This window comes from Triturus cristatus, chromosome 5_2 (assembly GCF_964204655.1).
Source record: "Triturus cristatus chromosome 5_2, aTriCri1.1, whole genome shotgun sequence".
NCBI classification, from domain to species: Eukaryota; Metazoa; Chordata; class Amphibia; order Caudata; family Salamandridae; genus Triturus; species Triturus cristatus.
This window is the reverse complement of record NC_140588.1, coordinates 799,281,093-799,297,440: the sequence shown is the minus strand read 5'-3', so window position 1 is coordinate 799,297,440 and position 16,348 is coordinate 799,281,093. Positions and strand designations below refer to the sequence as shown.

The 16,348-nt window shown below is 46.0% G+C and overlaps 1 protein-coding gene across 1 annotated transcript in view; it reads right to left on the bottom strand.

Moving 5' to 3' along the window:
• ADGRG4 (adhesion G protein-coupled receptor G4) overlaps positions 1–16,348 on the bottom strand; it is a 1,724,535-nt gene that overhangs the window by 281,074 nt on the left and 1,427,113 nt on the right. The window contains exon 23 of the mRNA XM_085607949.1: positions 2,733–3,001. Coding sequence (XP_085464075.1) covers positions 2,733–3,001 — 269 coding nt within the window. The remainder of the gene's footprint in view (positions 1–2,732; positions 3,002–16,348) is intronic.

The window sequence follows — 16,348 nt, the reverse complement described above, 5'->3', positions numbered from 1 at the left end:
CCTGACCCGGTGAGCGGGGGCAGCATTGTGCAAAAGCGCATGACGCTCCACCGAAGGGGGCAGTGCTTCTCGAGCCTGTGAGGCTCCAACACGGGCCGCATTGTTGTTTAGAGCCTGCGAGGCTCCAACGCGGGCCGCAGTGTTGTTCAGAACCCCGAGTGGAAGGCTCCAACGTTTGGCCCCTCATTCGGTTAAGAGCCTAGAGAGAGGCTCCAACGACAGGGCAAATTAGTTACTAACGAGTCCCGCGACTCCAACGAGGAGGGCAATCTTTGTTTTAGAGCGCTAGTACGCTCCAGCGGGGCACATTGTTGAAAGAGCCTATAAGGCTCCAAAAAGGCACATGGTTCGAAGAGCCCTGTGAGGCTCCAACATCTGGCCCCCTCATTTCTTTAAGAGCCCAGAGAGGCTCCAACGTGTGTAATATTGGTCAAAAGGCACAGTGGTGCCCGAGCATTTTCCCAGCTGCCCAGCACTTAGTGGGCAGCTGCTACGTGTAGGTTGTGCCCAGATGCTCCTACCTTGACTGCGTGCGCAGTCCAGCCCTGACTTTGTGACAAAGGGCGTTTGAGCCCCTGAAAGGCCAGGTTGGCCTTGGGACAGTTTTCTTGTGTTGTGCCCTCACGTAGGGTACATGGTTATGTTTACCGGTGTACTTTTGCGCAATGTGCCTTTCCTTTATGCTATGTTTATTGCTAACTGTGCCTATGCGTAGGAGAGGGTTTTTCCTAGTATAGGTTGCAACTAGTAAGTTCATGGTTCCCTGCGTAATATTTTCCTAAGGTGGTTAGGGTTGCGTAGGTGGTACTTACCTGTTACCAGTGGTTACTGGTTGTGCGCTACATCTTCTAATTGGTGCTACAGTGATTGTATGTGCTATGTTCTAAAGTGTTATTCCTACCAAGTGTTAGTTCTAAAAGTGCTTATTCCTGACAGTGGTCCATGAGGCCCTGTCCCATGTAGATAATCCCCCTGTAAATTCTGCCCGTGCCAGTTGGCACAGTGTAAATTGTGTGAATATTATCTAATGTGTTTTGGTATAATACAAAGGCTATTTTTATATAATACCTTGTGTGGAGTTTCTTTTGTGGTGGGCCTTGGGTGTTGTTGCTGGGTGCCTCCGGGATAAGCCTGACTGCTCGTGCCAAGCTACCAAGGGGGTGAGCAGGGGTTATCTTTGGCGTGTAACTCCCCAGCCCTGACTAGGGTGGTGGTTTCTGCCTGGCTTTGGCGCAAGCCCTAGCCAACCAGAAATCCCATTTCTAACAGCACCCCTTGCCAAAGCACTCCCTCTCCCCTTTTTGGGGAAGGATCCAGTATGTAGGCCTTGGAGTCTCAGAGACCCCTCTGAGAGAGTCCACTGCGTATAGGGAGCCTCTCACAACAGACATGGGGAAATGATACCACTTCCCCCGGGATCACAGCTTACTGGACTTTGGACACAGCTCTGACTCGTCTACCGGTTTGTGTCCCCGTCACCGTCCCCCTCCTCTTTCCATGCTGTGTCTCTCACCCTCCCCTCCTCTTTCCCTCCTCCATTCTCTGTCTACTTCCCCAGCTCTTACCCCCCCCCCATGAATCTCTCCCCTTGCCTGCTTTTTCCCTTACGTATAGGTCCTTTTTGTTTGTCTCGAACTTACTTGTCACTATGTTGCCAGGCTCTAATAACTGTGTAACCTTTGTAACGATGTAACCTGCAATTATGGTCTGATACTCATGTAAAGCAATCTGATACCTCCGGGTCTAGCCAGCGCTATATAAAACCTTTAAAATAAAATACAAATATTTAAAAAATCAATAAATTATTACTAATACTGGTCTAATGTATGGTACATTAAGATCATAAACCTAGTGTTTACCTATTTACATTTTGGAGAAGATTTTGTTGACTTTCTGCGACTAATATTTGTCCCTGGTTTATTTTCCATGTTTGAATCAATGTTTCAGGTCTTGGTCTATCTGAAGGTTGGAAAATATCCAACAAATGTTTCTAGTTTTTAAACACGTCGACTGTTGGGACAATAGAATATTGTCTGGCCATGATTTGTATACACCCCTAAAGTGGAGAGATTTTCATTGTGCACGTGGAAAGGCATAGCAAACATTGAGTGGGGTGGGCGGCTGGGGAGGGAGGTGTCAATCAGTTTCAATGGAATTATAGTTCCCAAGAATAACAAGTAAAACATAGATAATGAAAATAATAACGTATAGCACACATCTCAAAATTGGTTTAACTCTTCGCCATTAAATATTTTTTACCAATCTCAAATCTCCTCATCTTAATTTGATGAATGGCTGAGTTAGTACCGCTAGGACGCTGAAGCCAATGAACATTTTTGCAGTATACTTTGATGTACATAAATGTTCTTATGAGCATGTACCACCTACTGGGACACACACGGTCATCCTAGTTGACCATCAAGTTGGGTTTTAGAGGTTGGTCGTTGGTGTACAAAAAATCATAACTTCTAGTCTGTAACTGGCATGGCAGAATTCGGCCTCTGTTAACGTTGGTCACAAATGTTCATGGATTCAGCACTAAGTTGCAACACTGTTTTTTCCAAAATCACCTTTGAGATTAACCTAAATACAGTAAAATGCTTTACATATGGATGTGTGCAAGAAGATTGGGACATTAACGCATGTGTTTATGTGTGTATGTAAATGTGTGTGCGCATTTGAAGAATCCACCTTAACAATGAAGGAATGTTTAGAACGTTACAGTAACTCACCCCATCCTACAATGCAGAACTTAAGTATGTAGTTCCGAACATATACATTGAAGACCTTGACCAGAGCAAAATACATGTGTACAGCCTCCAGCCCCATCCAGGTGAAGGATGCCAGTAGGAAGTAATGCAGTAGGATTGCGGCTGAGATGCACAGGCCGTAGTTTTTGAAAGAAGACACCCAGTTGTTGATCAGGAACATCAGGTTTAGCATCAGCAGTGCACTGCATAGATTCATCAATATCTTTGAGGGGTTGTCCTTTCGAAGTTGCCTGTAAGAGAGGACGATACTTATAATCTATGCCCCTGCTTCAGAGCAGCACACTTGTAGTATGTAATTTCTGGTCATAGCATGTAACTTCCTATGCAGACAATCTATGTGGGTGCATCACCTATCACACAATTATACGTATCAAATATTGACTTAAGGCCGCAGCAGCTTCAAAATATTCGTCAGAGTTCAGAAGAGGCTTTAAACGGTGTACATCCTATGCCTTTCTTTTATTTGTCTTGATGTTCCTATTTGACAGAATACAGTTTTGACAGAGAACACTTATCACTAAAATAATTAAATGCACAGAGGCATTTATAAGAAGCCCAAACAACATAATTGGTGCAAAACACAGACGGGGAAAAAAGAATGCATTTGTGGGAGCAGAACCCTGATCCCCAAAAGTTAGCATACAAAAAGTGATGGATAGAATGCTTGAATGAACCTCAGCCACTGGTAATTCCTCAGGGCCGCATCCCAGTCCATTGTTATGTTGCGCATCATGCTACCTCTGCGTGGACCCAGCCAAGTGCAAATCAATCTTGACCCTGCTCCAGTGGGAACAGTCCAGCCCAAACTGCCAAGCCAGGTCACCCCTAAAACGGAACACAAGCAACACAGGACCTGTTTCTCTTAGTCAAGGGCTCATCAGCCGGGTACAGCTTAGTTCCAGTGACACAGTGTGCACGGGACCCACTTAGGGTGATATTCTAAAGCATACAAAAAGTGATGGATGGAATTCTTGAATTAACCTCAGCCACTGGCAATTAATTACTCAGAGCCACATCCCAGTCCATTGTTATTCTGTACAACATGATACCTCAGTGTAGACCCAGCTATATGCAAATCAATCTTGACCCTGTTCCATTGGACACAGTTCAACCCGAACAGCCAAGCCAGGTCCCCCCTAAACTAGAACACCACCAACCCAGGACAGGTCCCTCCTAGTTATGGGGTCATCAGCTGGGTACAGCCTAGTTCCAGTGACACAGTGTGCAAGGGGCCAATGTCAAGGCATACCCGTCCCCCTCAGGGTGGTATACTAAAGCATACAAAAAGTGATGGATGGAGTGCTTGAATTAATCCCAGCCACTGGTAAATACTTGGGCCACATCACAATCCATTGTTATTCTGCACACCATGACACATCAGTTTGGAACCAGCTATATACAAATGAGGCATGACCCTCTTCCAGTGGGAACACTCAAGCCCGAACTGCCAAGCCAGGTCCTCTCTGTTCCACTGGAACCAAGCTATACCAGGCTAAAGAGTCCTAACTAGGGCGAAACTGGTACTGGGTTGCTTGTGTTCCGGTTCAGGGAGGACCTGGCCGAGCAGTTCAGGCTGGACTGTTCCCATGCCACCCCAGTTTGAACCCAACCATATGCAAATCAGTCAGATTGTTTAAAAAATAAATGTATAGGTTGACTGTCAATCTCTGCTTTTCAAGCTTCTCCAGCAGTGATTCTAACCCCTTTCCTCTGCCACACTTTGATCCCCAATTTCTGGGTGCCAAGAGTACATTTTTTTTCTAATTTTACCATTGGGCTGTCACAATGACAAGGTCCGCCTAAAACCCATGAAAAAACACAGAGGATCGTTTCTGAAAAAGGTTGGTGTTCTGTGCGTTTCTAGGCGTATTTATTACCTCTGGTGTACTGATCTGGATTTAGAAACTAGTGGACACAATGGGAAAACCGGTGATAACATATTTGCAAGACCTACAGCAGATCCCCTCATCACCCCCCCCCCCCCCCCTCCGCAACGCCCCACAAGCAAACATGTTTGCACCATCTGGAAGCTGAGTAATGTCTTCAACTGGAGGAAAAATGCCAGTGGCAGGCGGCAGTGTTCAGCTGCTTTTTACTGTGAGCACCAGGCAGGATGCTAGCCACATCTAATGTCGGGCATTAGCTAAACACCCATTTCAGTAGTCAAGGACTATTGTCACGCCTAGTTTTGTGTGACAGTAAAATCTGCATTTGGGTTAACATTTTGCTTTCAGCGATTTTTTTGAATTAATCAATGTAAAAGCTGTGAGTGGCATTTGAATATATCAGCAGTAAACTGCGTAGTGCACCACGTAGTCTAAACACATATCATAAGGCCTAGTATTTTGCCTGCAATGGCAGTTGAAACTCCACAATCAGCTTTTACCACCAATAACATTAAAAACGTGCAATACACAAATGTTGGCAAGATCTAGCCCCAAATTGCCCACATCATGAACTGATGTCACAACATTCATGTGCTTTTTGAGTTGAGTGCACTAAGGCCAAAGCTGGTAACTAAACATGCAAAAAGTGCATGTCCATGTCATGGAAACCAATCTGTCTAAGTGGTGGGCGTGCAGTAGTGTACAGCACTGACATTTATGGAGACAGATTGTGGAAACCTTTGAAAAAGTGAATCCCACGTTAGAAGGCTCACACATTATTCAGAAGATCGTGCGAGGCAAGCCAGGATGTTGAAGGGCAATGTAACACTGAGATGCAAACATTGTTACGAGACAAGATCATTGCCTTTAACAGAATCAATATTATCAAGGCTGTTATCAATTTTGAAAAGGTGTGTTGAGGCAGATATTATGATATTGTTCATAAAGGCCAAATCTCGGCCCCACAGATTGCGGGAGGAGATGGGGCAATCTTTTCTGATCCTCAGCTACAGACTGTAGAGAACGGGAATAGAGACCCCCCCTTGTCAAACATCCTGCGGCCATTTCACAAGTTATTTTGACAGTTACTCATCTTCTGAAGCTTAATCGCATGGGTAAAACATCTGGGGGCATATTCACAAGTACCTATCTCCGATTTATCTCCACCTTAACGCAACTAAAGTGGAGGTATATTTAACACCCAATTCACAAGCAGGTGCAAACCACAGACATCGCCAGTATTCCCGCGATAACTGCCCCAAAATCTAACACCACGGCAGACACCACCAACTAACTCTAATGAGATGCAGAGTAGGTGTTCCCGTGCAAAAACACATGAAAAAACAACAACACCACTTTCACAACGAACTACCAGAACTGCGAAGCGAACCAAAAACAGGCGATAACCCGCGTTGGCCGCAGGTATTTAACATTTAATCACAATGGATGGTTTCAGTTCCTATAGGTGGTGGGGGATACAGCCACTAATTATGTGCTGTAACAAGAAGAGGGGTAGTCTCCTGGGATAGGTGAGTGTGCAAAGAAAGAGGAAGGTACTCCTTAGTTTGGTACGTAGTGCCCTCACACACCCTTACGAGTGTATAGCATCATCATCGGGCAAGGTTGCTCCTCGTGGGGGTGGCGCTGCAGTCCCTCACGGGCCCCTAGGGGCTCTCTAGCGGAGATCTTTTAGGAGTTGCCACAGTGGTGAGTGCGGGTATTTAACACCTGCCTTAAGTAGGTGTAAAGACTGATGCCTACCTGCAGTAGGGAACGGAGCCCCGCACACAGCCATACCCGAAGAACAGACGACGCCATGGAGCTACTCATCATGCAGCTCAGAGCACCAACAGGGCAACAACACCCACCGCCACCACCCCCAGGACTGCCACCACCCCCAGGTCCTGGACCCGCCACCCCAGACCACCACAGGGGCAGCGTAGAGTAAGACAGCGGACCTACCAAAAACGCACCACTCTCACAGACCTAACGCCCGCGGAAGTCATTGCCCACTACAGGCTCAAAAGCACAACCATTCTCCACATCATGACCCACATCGCCCACAGGCTGGCAGTCCCAACACAGCGGAGAACCAACATCCCTCCGCAGACAAAGCTGCTGGCTGTGCTGCACCTGTTGGCCTCTGGGACATTCCAACAAGCAACTGCCAGAGTCGGAGGAGTCTCACAGCCAGCCCTATCAAAGTTCATCACGCCTGTCCTGGATGCCATCCTCAGCTTCATACCTCAGTACCTTCACTTCCCCAACACTGCGCAGGAACAGCTGGAGACAAAGCAAGGCTTCTACGCCATAGCCGGATTCCCATCCGTGTTGGGGGCAATTGACTGCACACGTGTCACACTTGTGCCCCCTGCAGATACTCCACACCACTACTGCAACAGAAAGCACACAGAAAGCACACTGAAAGCACAGAAAGCACAGCAAGCACACAGAAATCAATGTGCAGGCAATAGTGGATCACTGGGGACTCTTCACCAATGTCGTCGCCAACTACCCAGGAAGTGTGCATGCTTCCTTCATCTTCTGACAGTCCATCATCAACCAGCGCTTCCAGGATGGCACATATGGAACAGGACTGCTCGTTGGTAAGTACCAAATCAACACACCACACATCCCACAGCCACCAAGGCACACAGCACATCTGTGGGGATGCACTTGTGACCAAGCCACATTCGACATGTCAGACTACATGACCAACAACCAGACATGACTGCACCACTCCATGGTCATCCGGGCCTACTCCCTGAGGGCTGGCTTTCACTTACCCCACACACAGCCAGCACAGGCGTCATTGAATTGGTGGACCTGCCATCACATCCTGCCGAACCAAGTATTGACTCTTTTCTCCCTGCACTGTCACAGGTGATCAAGGATATGCACTCTGCCCTTGGATGATGACACCCCTGCGGGACCCGAGCACACCCGCCCAGAGGCAGTACAATGCAGCCCACATATGCACCAGGGGCTTCGTTGAACGCACATTTGGCATGTTGAAGCCACGTTTCAGGTGCCTGGACTGCACAGGTGGGAAGCTCCTGTACAGCCCGGACGTCGTGTGCAAGATGATCGTTGCATGTTGTGTGTTGCACAACATCTGTGTTCACACCAGTGCCCCATGGATCCCAGTTCCAGAGGTACTGGGCGATAATGATGGTGATGGGGCTGGTGGCCCACATCCCACTGCAGCTGCGGCAGGAATGGCCCGTAGGAACTACATCTTTGACACCTACTTCTCATGAGCACATCACATTGTGTCGGCCCGTGGCAATCATGGGACAGTCGTAGATGTCCAATTGCACTGCATGCGTGAATAAAACATATTTGCAGGTTACAGGTTGGAATTGAGCATTGTCATGTTACATTTCCTTGGGGTTACAGATGTGATCTGCCTGGTTGGGCACATTTGCCGATCCAGTTGTGTCCTGTGTTCAGTTGTGGAGGGGTTGCTGTTTGTACCGGGATGTTGCCAATGTCGAGGTGCACTTCTGCTTATGTGTGTATGCTGCACGGTGGGTGTGTCGCTCCAGCGGCTCTGATTTGCCTGCCACTGGTCTCTTTCATGCGGTGTGCCTGTGGGTTCTATCCTTCCACGGTGCTTGGATGTTGTGGTGTGCATGTTGTCCTCTGCAGTTGGCCAGGGTGCATCCGTGGTACTCCGCTTTTGCTGTATGTTGTTTGATGGCATTTTCCGTATGCTGTTCTTGTGTTTGTTCCCGCATTGCATGTGAGTATTGCTGCCCTGGCGCTGCTTATGCCTGCTTTCCTCATCGCGGAAGGGCTCATCGCAGGTTTTCTTGTGTTGTGGTTTGTGTTTTTATCTCTGTCGGGGTGGTTGTATCGCAGACATTGTCCGTGTTGTCTGGTGGCTATCGCAAGCTACCGCCTTGTTGTGAATTCTACGTTGACACGGGGATATTTTCCCACAATGGGCTGCGATATTGAAAGTTGCGTTAAGCTACTCTTGCGGTTGTTATCACACGTTCTTGTGAATATACCCTCTACTGTGTAAAGCAACACTCAACACTAACCAGGTACCAAATCTAATTTTATCTTGATGCCCAACATGTAAATATGCAGTGAGTAAGACAGTGACTTAAGTATGCATTAAGCATCACTGGCAGAAGAAATCTTGAAGCTAGGTATGGTTTCAGCTGCTTGGGAAAGAAAGTTGACTGTAAATGTCATTGCTTGGCCACGGTACTGCAGCAGACAGTCTGCTTTTGATGAAACCGCTGGGACCATAGAGTGGCTTATGTAACCCCTCCATGCACCCTAAAATTACAGTATTCCGAATGGGATACTCCCCTTTTTTCTTGTACAAGAGCATGGGTGTGAATGCTGTATGCTGTGAGCAGGGGAAAGTTCTCACCTTCCCACTAGAGTGGAGATCAGCATCCTTTTAAGATATCCCAGACAGCTCTCCAGCACTATGACATCAGTGTAAGGGAATGACAGGCAAACTTCGATTTATGTACACCTTTCATTACAGGGACCCAATTCAGTATTTACCTTAAGTTCTTTCATTATAAGTGTTTTAACTTCACCCTCACATACATCTCAGTTAGGATTGGGAAAAACCGCTCCCTCTACATTTTGCCCTGCCTTGTCTCACAGAACGGTGTCCAATAAACTGATTTGGTGAACATTATACATTTTGCTAGTGGAATGGTGGATGCGTATTCTACAATATTACATTTAGTAATGTGTTTAATGCGCTAAACATTCAGAAGCATGTAAACGCAGGCTGATGACGTGAAACCTGTAAATAAATGATACATACCTCACAAAGATGAAGGCTATATAAGGGAAACATGTAAATCGTATAGTACTCTATTGTAATATTATATAGCACTCACTACCCCTGCGTGGGACGCTGAAGTGCTTGCCTACATGGGTAGCACACTACACCGTGAAGGGTGTGTGGTTGGTAGGATGCTGTCTTTGTTTTGACCCTATGTGCGAAGTGTTTCCAAGCGGTGTGTGATGACCACCAAGGTGCAAAGGTGCTTTTATCATGAAGTTGGATGCAGCGCATAGCAGTGTGATGAATGAAGAAGTCAGTATTTGTTATGTTCATAAATCACTTAACTGGTTACTGCACTGAGTTGTCCACCCTAAAATATTTTGTTAAGCATTAATGGTCCTGAGAAGGCATAGGTTAGAGAGACAAATGATGAAGAGATCTGCTGGTATAAACATTGTTAATAACATCCCATATATGACAGTCAATGTCATTGGGAGATGCCAAGAAGGGTTGTACAACATTAAAACGCATGCTTTTACCATTCATGCCTTTATCACACATTTATCACAACACATACCTTTACCACACCTATGCCTTTGTCACACAGTTAAGTATACATGAGGTAAGTGATTCTGCTGGTGGGAGATATCAATTGTCATCCTTGTGTGAACCCCTTGAATCCCATGGGTAGCAGGCCTAAGTGTATGGGGTTGGAAGACCTTCATATGGTACATAACTGAAAAGGGTCTGTTCTAAACAATCTTTTAAACAATCACAACGTGGTTTTCACATTGGATAAACTTCTTGGTGCTTGTTAGATTTGGGGGGTCTCTAGTTGGCAGAGGTAGGTACCTTTGACCAAATAGGGACCCTTGCGTCTAGTCAGGGTAAGGGGCTAAACTCCCAAAATTACCCCTGCTCACCCCCTTGGTAGCTTGGCACGAGCAGGCAGGCTTATCTCAGAGGCAGTGTGTAAAGCATTTGTGAGCACATACAGTAATACAGTGACAACACTACGGATGGACACTACTCAGGTTGTATTATAAAAATAAGTATTTTTATATAGACTTATCACAAGACCAAACGACAAAAATCCACAATACTGTACTCAAAAATAGACTTTAAAATGGTAGGAAATAGCTCCGTTCTCTTTAAGATTGTAAATGCGAAACTTTACTCTCAAAGTACCTTGGATGCGTAACACAGAACAAACAAAAGGGTCGCAGGGAAGGTGATGCGTTGGTTCCTTACACTCAGGGGAGTGGCTGCGTCGGTTCCTTACTGCTGCGCAGAGGAGTTGATGCTTGCTTCCTTACTGAGTGGGGAGGTGATGCGTTGGTTTCTTACTGCTCTCCGGTACGATACGACAAGATGGCGCCTCGATGCGATACTACTCTCCGGTGCAATGTGACAAAATGGCGTCTTGGTTACGATGCAACAATGTTGATGCAATGTGTGCATGCCTGACGGCTGTGCGGCGACTCGATGATCTTCTGAGCAGAGTCAGGCCCTGCGACACGCATCTCCGGTGATGTGACGGCAACCTCTGCGGCAGCGGCACGCCTCTCCGGTGATGCGACGCGCTTCGGTGATGCGATGGCGACAGCGGCAGTGGCGGCACGCTTCCTTGGCAATGCGACGGCAACTGCTGCGGTGGTGACACGCTTCTTGTCGTTGAGTCGCGCTTCCAGCTCCGAGCGGCACGTAGTCTCTCAGAAGGCCCAGCACAACAGCAGGCACTTCAATTCCCAGCAAGGGAATTCAGGGGGGAGCTGGTTGGTGAAGTCTTGTATCCCTGAGACTTCAGGCTGGAGGCAAGCTCAAGTTCAAGCCCTTGGAGATCTTCTGCAAGTTGATGAAAAGCACACTAAGTCCTCTTCTCCTTTCTTTAGCAATGAAGCAACCACTGCAGGCCAACCCCCAAACACACAGCACAGGGGTAGTCTCCTCCTTCAGCTTCCTGGTTCTCCTCCTCAGCAAAGGTGTGTATTGATTCCCAGAAGTGATCTAAAGCTCTGGGGTCTGAGTCCCCCCTTTTATAAACCAAAATCCTTTGTTTCTGAAGGCAGAGAGTGTCTGTACCTAGTCCAAACCAGTTCTGTGCAGTCCTGGAGCCAGGTCATCAGACGCGCCACAGGAGGTGGAACCAGCATTGTGGAAGGCAGGCACAGCCCTATTCAGGGCCAGGTGCAACTCCTCCCACCACTCTACATGCAGATAGTTCTATTCAGCCCTGTGCTGACTCACCCTGTCTCCTGGATCCCCCCAGCCCCTGTCACTCACAAATCAGACACGGAATACACAATCTAGCAGAGGCAGGCTTGGATAGTTAGGCAAGAAAATACCTACTTTCTAAAAGTGGCATTTTCAAACACAGAATGTTAAAACCAATTTCACTAAAAGATGTATTTTATCATTCTGAGTTCAGGCATACTAAACTCGAATTTTCACCATGTTCCCTGGGTCAGTTAGGATTATAAGGTGTTATAATCAAACTGCCCATTCTGGCCTATGGGGACAGGTGGTCTAGTGAAAAACGAAAACGGCTGTGATTTACTATCAGGACATGCTACACACATCAGGGCATGTCCTACCTTTGACATACAATGCACCCTCCCCTTGGGCCTAACTTAGGGGTGGCTAACATGTAGAAAAGGGAAGGTTTAGGGACTGGCAAGTGGGTGCACTTGCCAAGTCAACATGGCAGTACCAGACTGCACACAGGCTCTGCAATGGCAGGCCTGAGACATACTTTACAAGCTGCTCCGGTGGGTGGCACAATCAGTGCTGGAAGCCCACCAGCAGCATTTATTTACAAGCCCTAGGCACACGCAGTGCACTGTACTAGGGTCTGACAGGTAAACCAAATAAGCTAATCATGGAGTCACTAATCCATACATCAATTTAACATAGGGAGCACTTGCACTGTGGCACTGAATAGCAGTTGCACAGTGCCCAAAGCATCTAAAACCAGCAAAAATATCAGAGGCAACAACAAACAAATGGAAGGGAGACCCACGCCAATGGTGCCAGGTCTAACAGTGCTATTAATTCTAGTGTACTACCTACTTTCAAGAGTAGGGGATGTGCCTCTATTATCGACTTTATTTTTGTATCAGCTTCCCTCTTTCCACTTATTGATAACTTTGACATTGAAAAATAGTACGAAATCTTGGGGTCAATGAACAAAATATTATGAAAAGTGTGTCCAAGCACTACTAAAGCCTAATCAGCCTCACAGCTCCGAACCAATAACTATACCTCACAGCATAAAACTGTGGGCATATCCCTTTAAAGGACAAAATCCCTCACTCACCATAGGTGACATGCTTCATCATTTGGGAATCTCCTCCCAGAGGAAAAACCTAGTTCCTTTGGGGGCTACAACTTCCTCTCTACGAGGAAGGAGCTCAGGGATGTTTTTCAAATGTAGGTGGAGTTGACTAAGTCCACAAATGATGGGCAACGAAAATGTAAGGGAGGACGCAGAACAAAGCATAAATGAATGTGAAGAAAGTGCAATTAAAACTAGCTAGAGAGCGTAAATCATGTGCTTTATTCTAATACATTCTCTGCCAGAGTTAAAAAGCAGTGCACCAGCGGTATAGATTTAAACCGCTTGGGTAGAGTGAAAAATAATGGTCGACATGTTTCAGCCTACAGCCCAGTCATGGGCAGATCTTTCATCAGGACCTCTAATGGTGCTGCTGCATAAATGTGTAAGTGATGTAAACATAAAAGGATACAAGAACAGGAACTTGAGTCAGTCTATCTGTTCTTCTAGGAAACATTACCTACAGAGAAGCAAATGAACAAAGCACAGAATAATATACAATTCATCTGTGATTCTTTTGTGAAATGCCAGAGGTATAGTGCTGAGAATAGCAATACAAAATAAAAATACAAAATACAAGGCTTACCCGCAGTCAGCTGGGTAAGTAACCCACCTCAACCTGGCAACAGCTCAGGATGGGGCACCGCTCTAGAAGAAACGATGTACAAACCATTACTAGGTCAACCTACATAAAGGTCCCAAGAAAAACATTGTTCCTATTATAGACCTAATATAGCCTGTAGTGTAAAAGAAGGGGAGCCACAGTGCGAGAGTCAAACACAGCAAATTGATGGCTAGTCGTCACCAATCACAAGCAATAAACAAGAAAGATAATCAATGTACAAGAATAGTGGCTCAGTGTGGCTCGCAATCTAGAGTCCAAACAACAGAGTCGAGATATTGATAAACATGAGGATAGCCACCTGAAAAGGGTATACTTAGTGGCCACATGTACATCATACTTATAAGGCTGAAGCTATTCCGCCTATAGCTTAGAATACCACAACATCATAAGCACGCATTCTTTCTAAAAGTGTCATAGCCCGAGATTATTGTGCAGAGTGCCAAGACCTGTGCGCTCACAACGTGCATAATATTGGTGCGCAGTCAAGAGGGTATGGCCAAACAAATAGCGCGTTGTCCTTCTTGCAAACTGGAAACTAGACCCAGAGCAAATGAACCCATCACTAATTGGCAACATCCAAAAAGGCAAACTCTACATGCAGGGACACTCACCTCTCCGTCGGTACTCCGGGCTTGAAATGAGCTTGTGACCGGAGGTGAGTGCCCTGCGAGAGGTTGCGAATATATAACGGAATAATCACCGCCAAATGAAAACCGGTGTGAAGCACTCATAAGCGAAGATCTAACGCGCATGCGCAAAACTGGTAACACTTCCAAGTCGTGCATGCGCTGGGTCAAAAGCCGTCTAGTTTGATGTGGAGCATGCGCGGAAGAGGAGTGCAGTCCGATATCTTCGTGGCGATAGCAAAATAGCTACCGTTAAGTGACAATACAAAACGGGCCATCGTGTCCACAACCCAAGGAGAAAAGGCACCTCAGGTCATTGTGTAGATCAATGTGCCCAGACAAACACACACACCACAAAACAAATATGAATATGCCCAGAAAGAGCAAATCAGTTCTCTATCAAAGGTGTAAGACTGCAAGAGAAAGTGAATTGTGACTCAATACTGAAGGATAAATTGAACCACAATCACCTCGTCGATGTATCCACTTTTTTATTCAGGCGGGAACAATGGTGGGTGCACAAACTGAAGACAGACCTGACGGATCTGAATGATGAGATTCCGTGGGTTTCTTTATAACCAACTTCTGGAGGGTGTGTAGTTTTGTTTCATTCCTTACACTACCCCAATTACAACAAGGGACTCTGTTGCATTATGAGTTTAGGCTCTGGATTAAGATTCCAGCCTATTCTATCTATCATTATAGATAGGTGATTGTGGTTCAATTTATCCTTCAGTATTGAGTCACAATTCACTTTCTCTTGCAGTCTTACACCTTTGATAGAGAACTGATTTGCTCTTTCTGGGCATATTCGTATTTGTTTTGTGGTGTGTGTGTGTTTGTCTGGGCACATTAATCTACACAATGACCTGAGGTGCCTTTTCTCCTTGGGTTGTGGACACGATGGCCCGTTTTGTATTGTCACTTAACGGTAGCTATTTTGCTATCGCCACAAAGATATCGGACTGCACTCCTCTTCCGCGCATGCTCCACATCAAACTAGACGGCTTTTGACCCAGCGCATGCACGACTTGGAAGTGTTACCAGTTTCGCGCATGCGCGTTAGATCTTCGCTTATGAGTGCTTCACACCGGTTTTCATTTGGCGGTGATTATTCCGTTATATATTCGCAACCTCTCGCAGGGCACTCACCTCCGGTCACAAGCTCATTTCAAGCCGGGAGTACCGACGGAGAGGTGAGTGTCCCTGCATGTAGAGTTTGCCTTTTTGGATTTTGGCAATTAGTGATGGGTTCATTTGCTCTGGGTCTAGTTTCCAGTTTGCAAGAAGGACAAAACGCTATTTGTTTGGCCATACCCTCTTGACTGCGCACCAATATTATGCACGTTGTGAGCGCACAGGTCTTGGCACTCTGCACAATATTCTTGGGCTATGACACTTTTAGAAAGAATGTGTGCTTATGATGTTGTGGTATTCTAAGCTATAGGCGGAATAGCTTCAGCCTTATAAGTATGATGTACATGTGGCCACTAAGTATACCCTTTTCAGGTGGCTATCCTCATGTTTATCAATCTCTCGACTCTGTTGTTTGGACTCCAGATTGCGAGCCACACTGAGCCACTATTCTTGTACATTGATTATCTTTCTTGTTTATTGCTTGTGATTGGTGACGACTAGCCATCAATTTACTGTGTTTGACTCTCGCACTGTGGCTCCCCTTCTTTTACACTACAGGCTATATTAGGTCTATAATAGGAACAATGTTTTTCTTGGGACCTTTATGTAGGTTGACCCAGTAATGGTTTGTACATCGTTTCTTCTAGAGCGGTGTCCCATCCTGAGCTGTTGCCAGGTTGAGGTGGGTTACTTACCCAGCTGACTGCGGGTAAGCCTTGTATTTTGTATTTTTATTTTGTATTGCTATTCTCAGCACTATACCTCTGGCATTTCACAACAGAATCACAGATGAATTGTATATTATTCTGTGCTTTGTTCATTTCCTTCTCTGTAGGTAATGTTTCCTAGAAGAACAGATAGACTGACTCAAGTTCCTGTTCTTGTATCCTTTTATGTTTACATCACTTACACATTTATGCAGCAGCACCATTAGAGGTCCTGATGAAAGCTTTGCCCACGACTGGGCTGTAGGCTAAAACATGTCGACCATTATTTTTCACTCTACCCAAGCGGTTTAAATCTATACCGCTGGTGCACTGCTTTTTAACTCTGGCAGAGAATGTATTAGAATAAAGCACATGATTTACGCTCTCTAGCTAGTTTTAATTGCACTTTTTTCACATTCATTTATGCTTTGCGCTGCGCCCTCCCTTACATTTTCGTTGCCCATCATTTGTGGACTTAGTCAACTCCACCTACATTT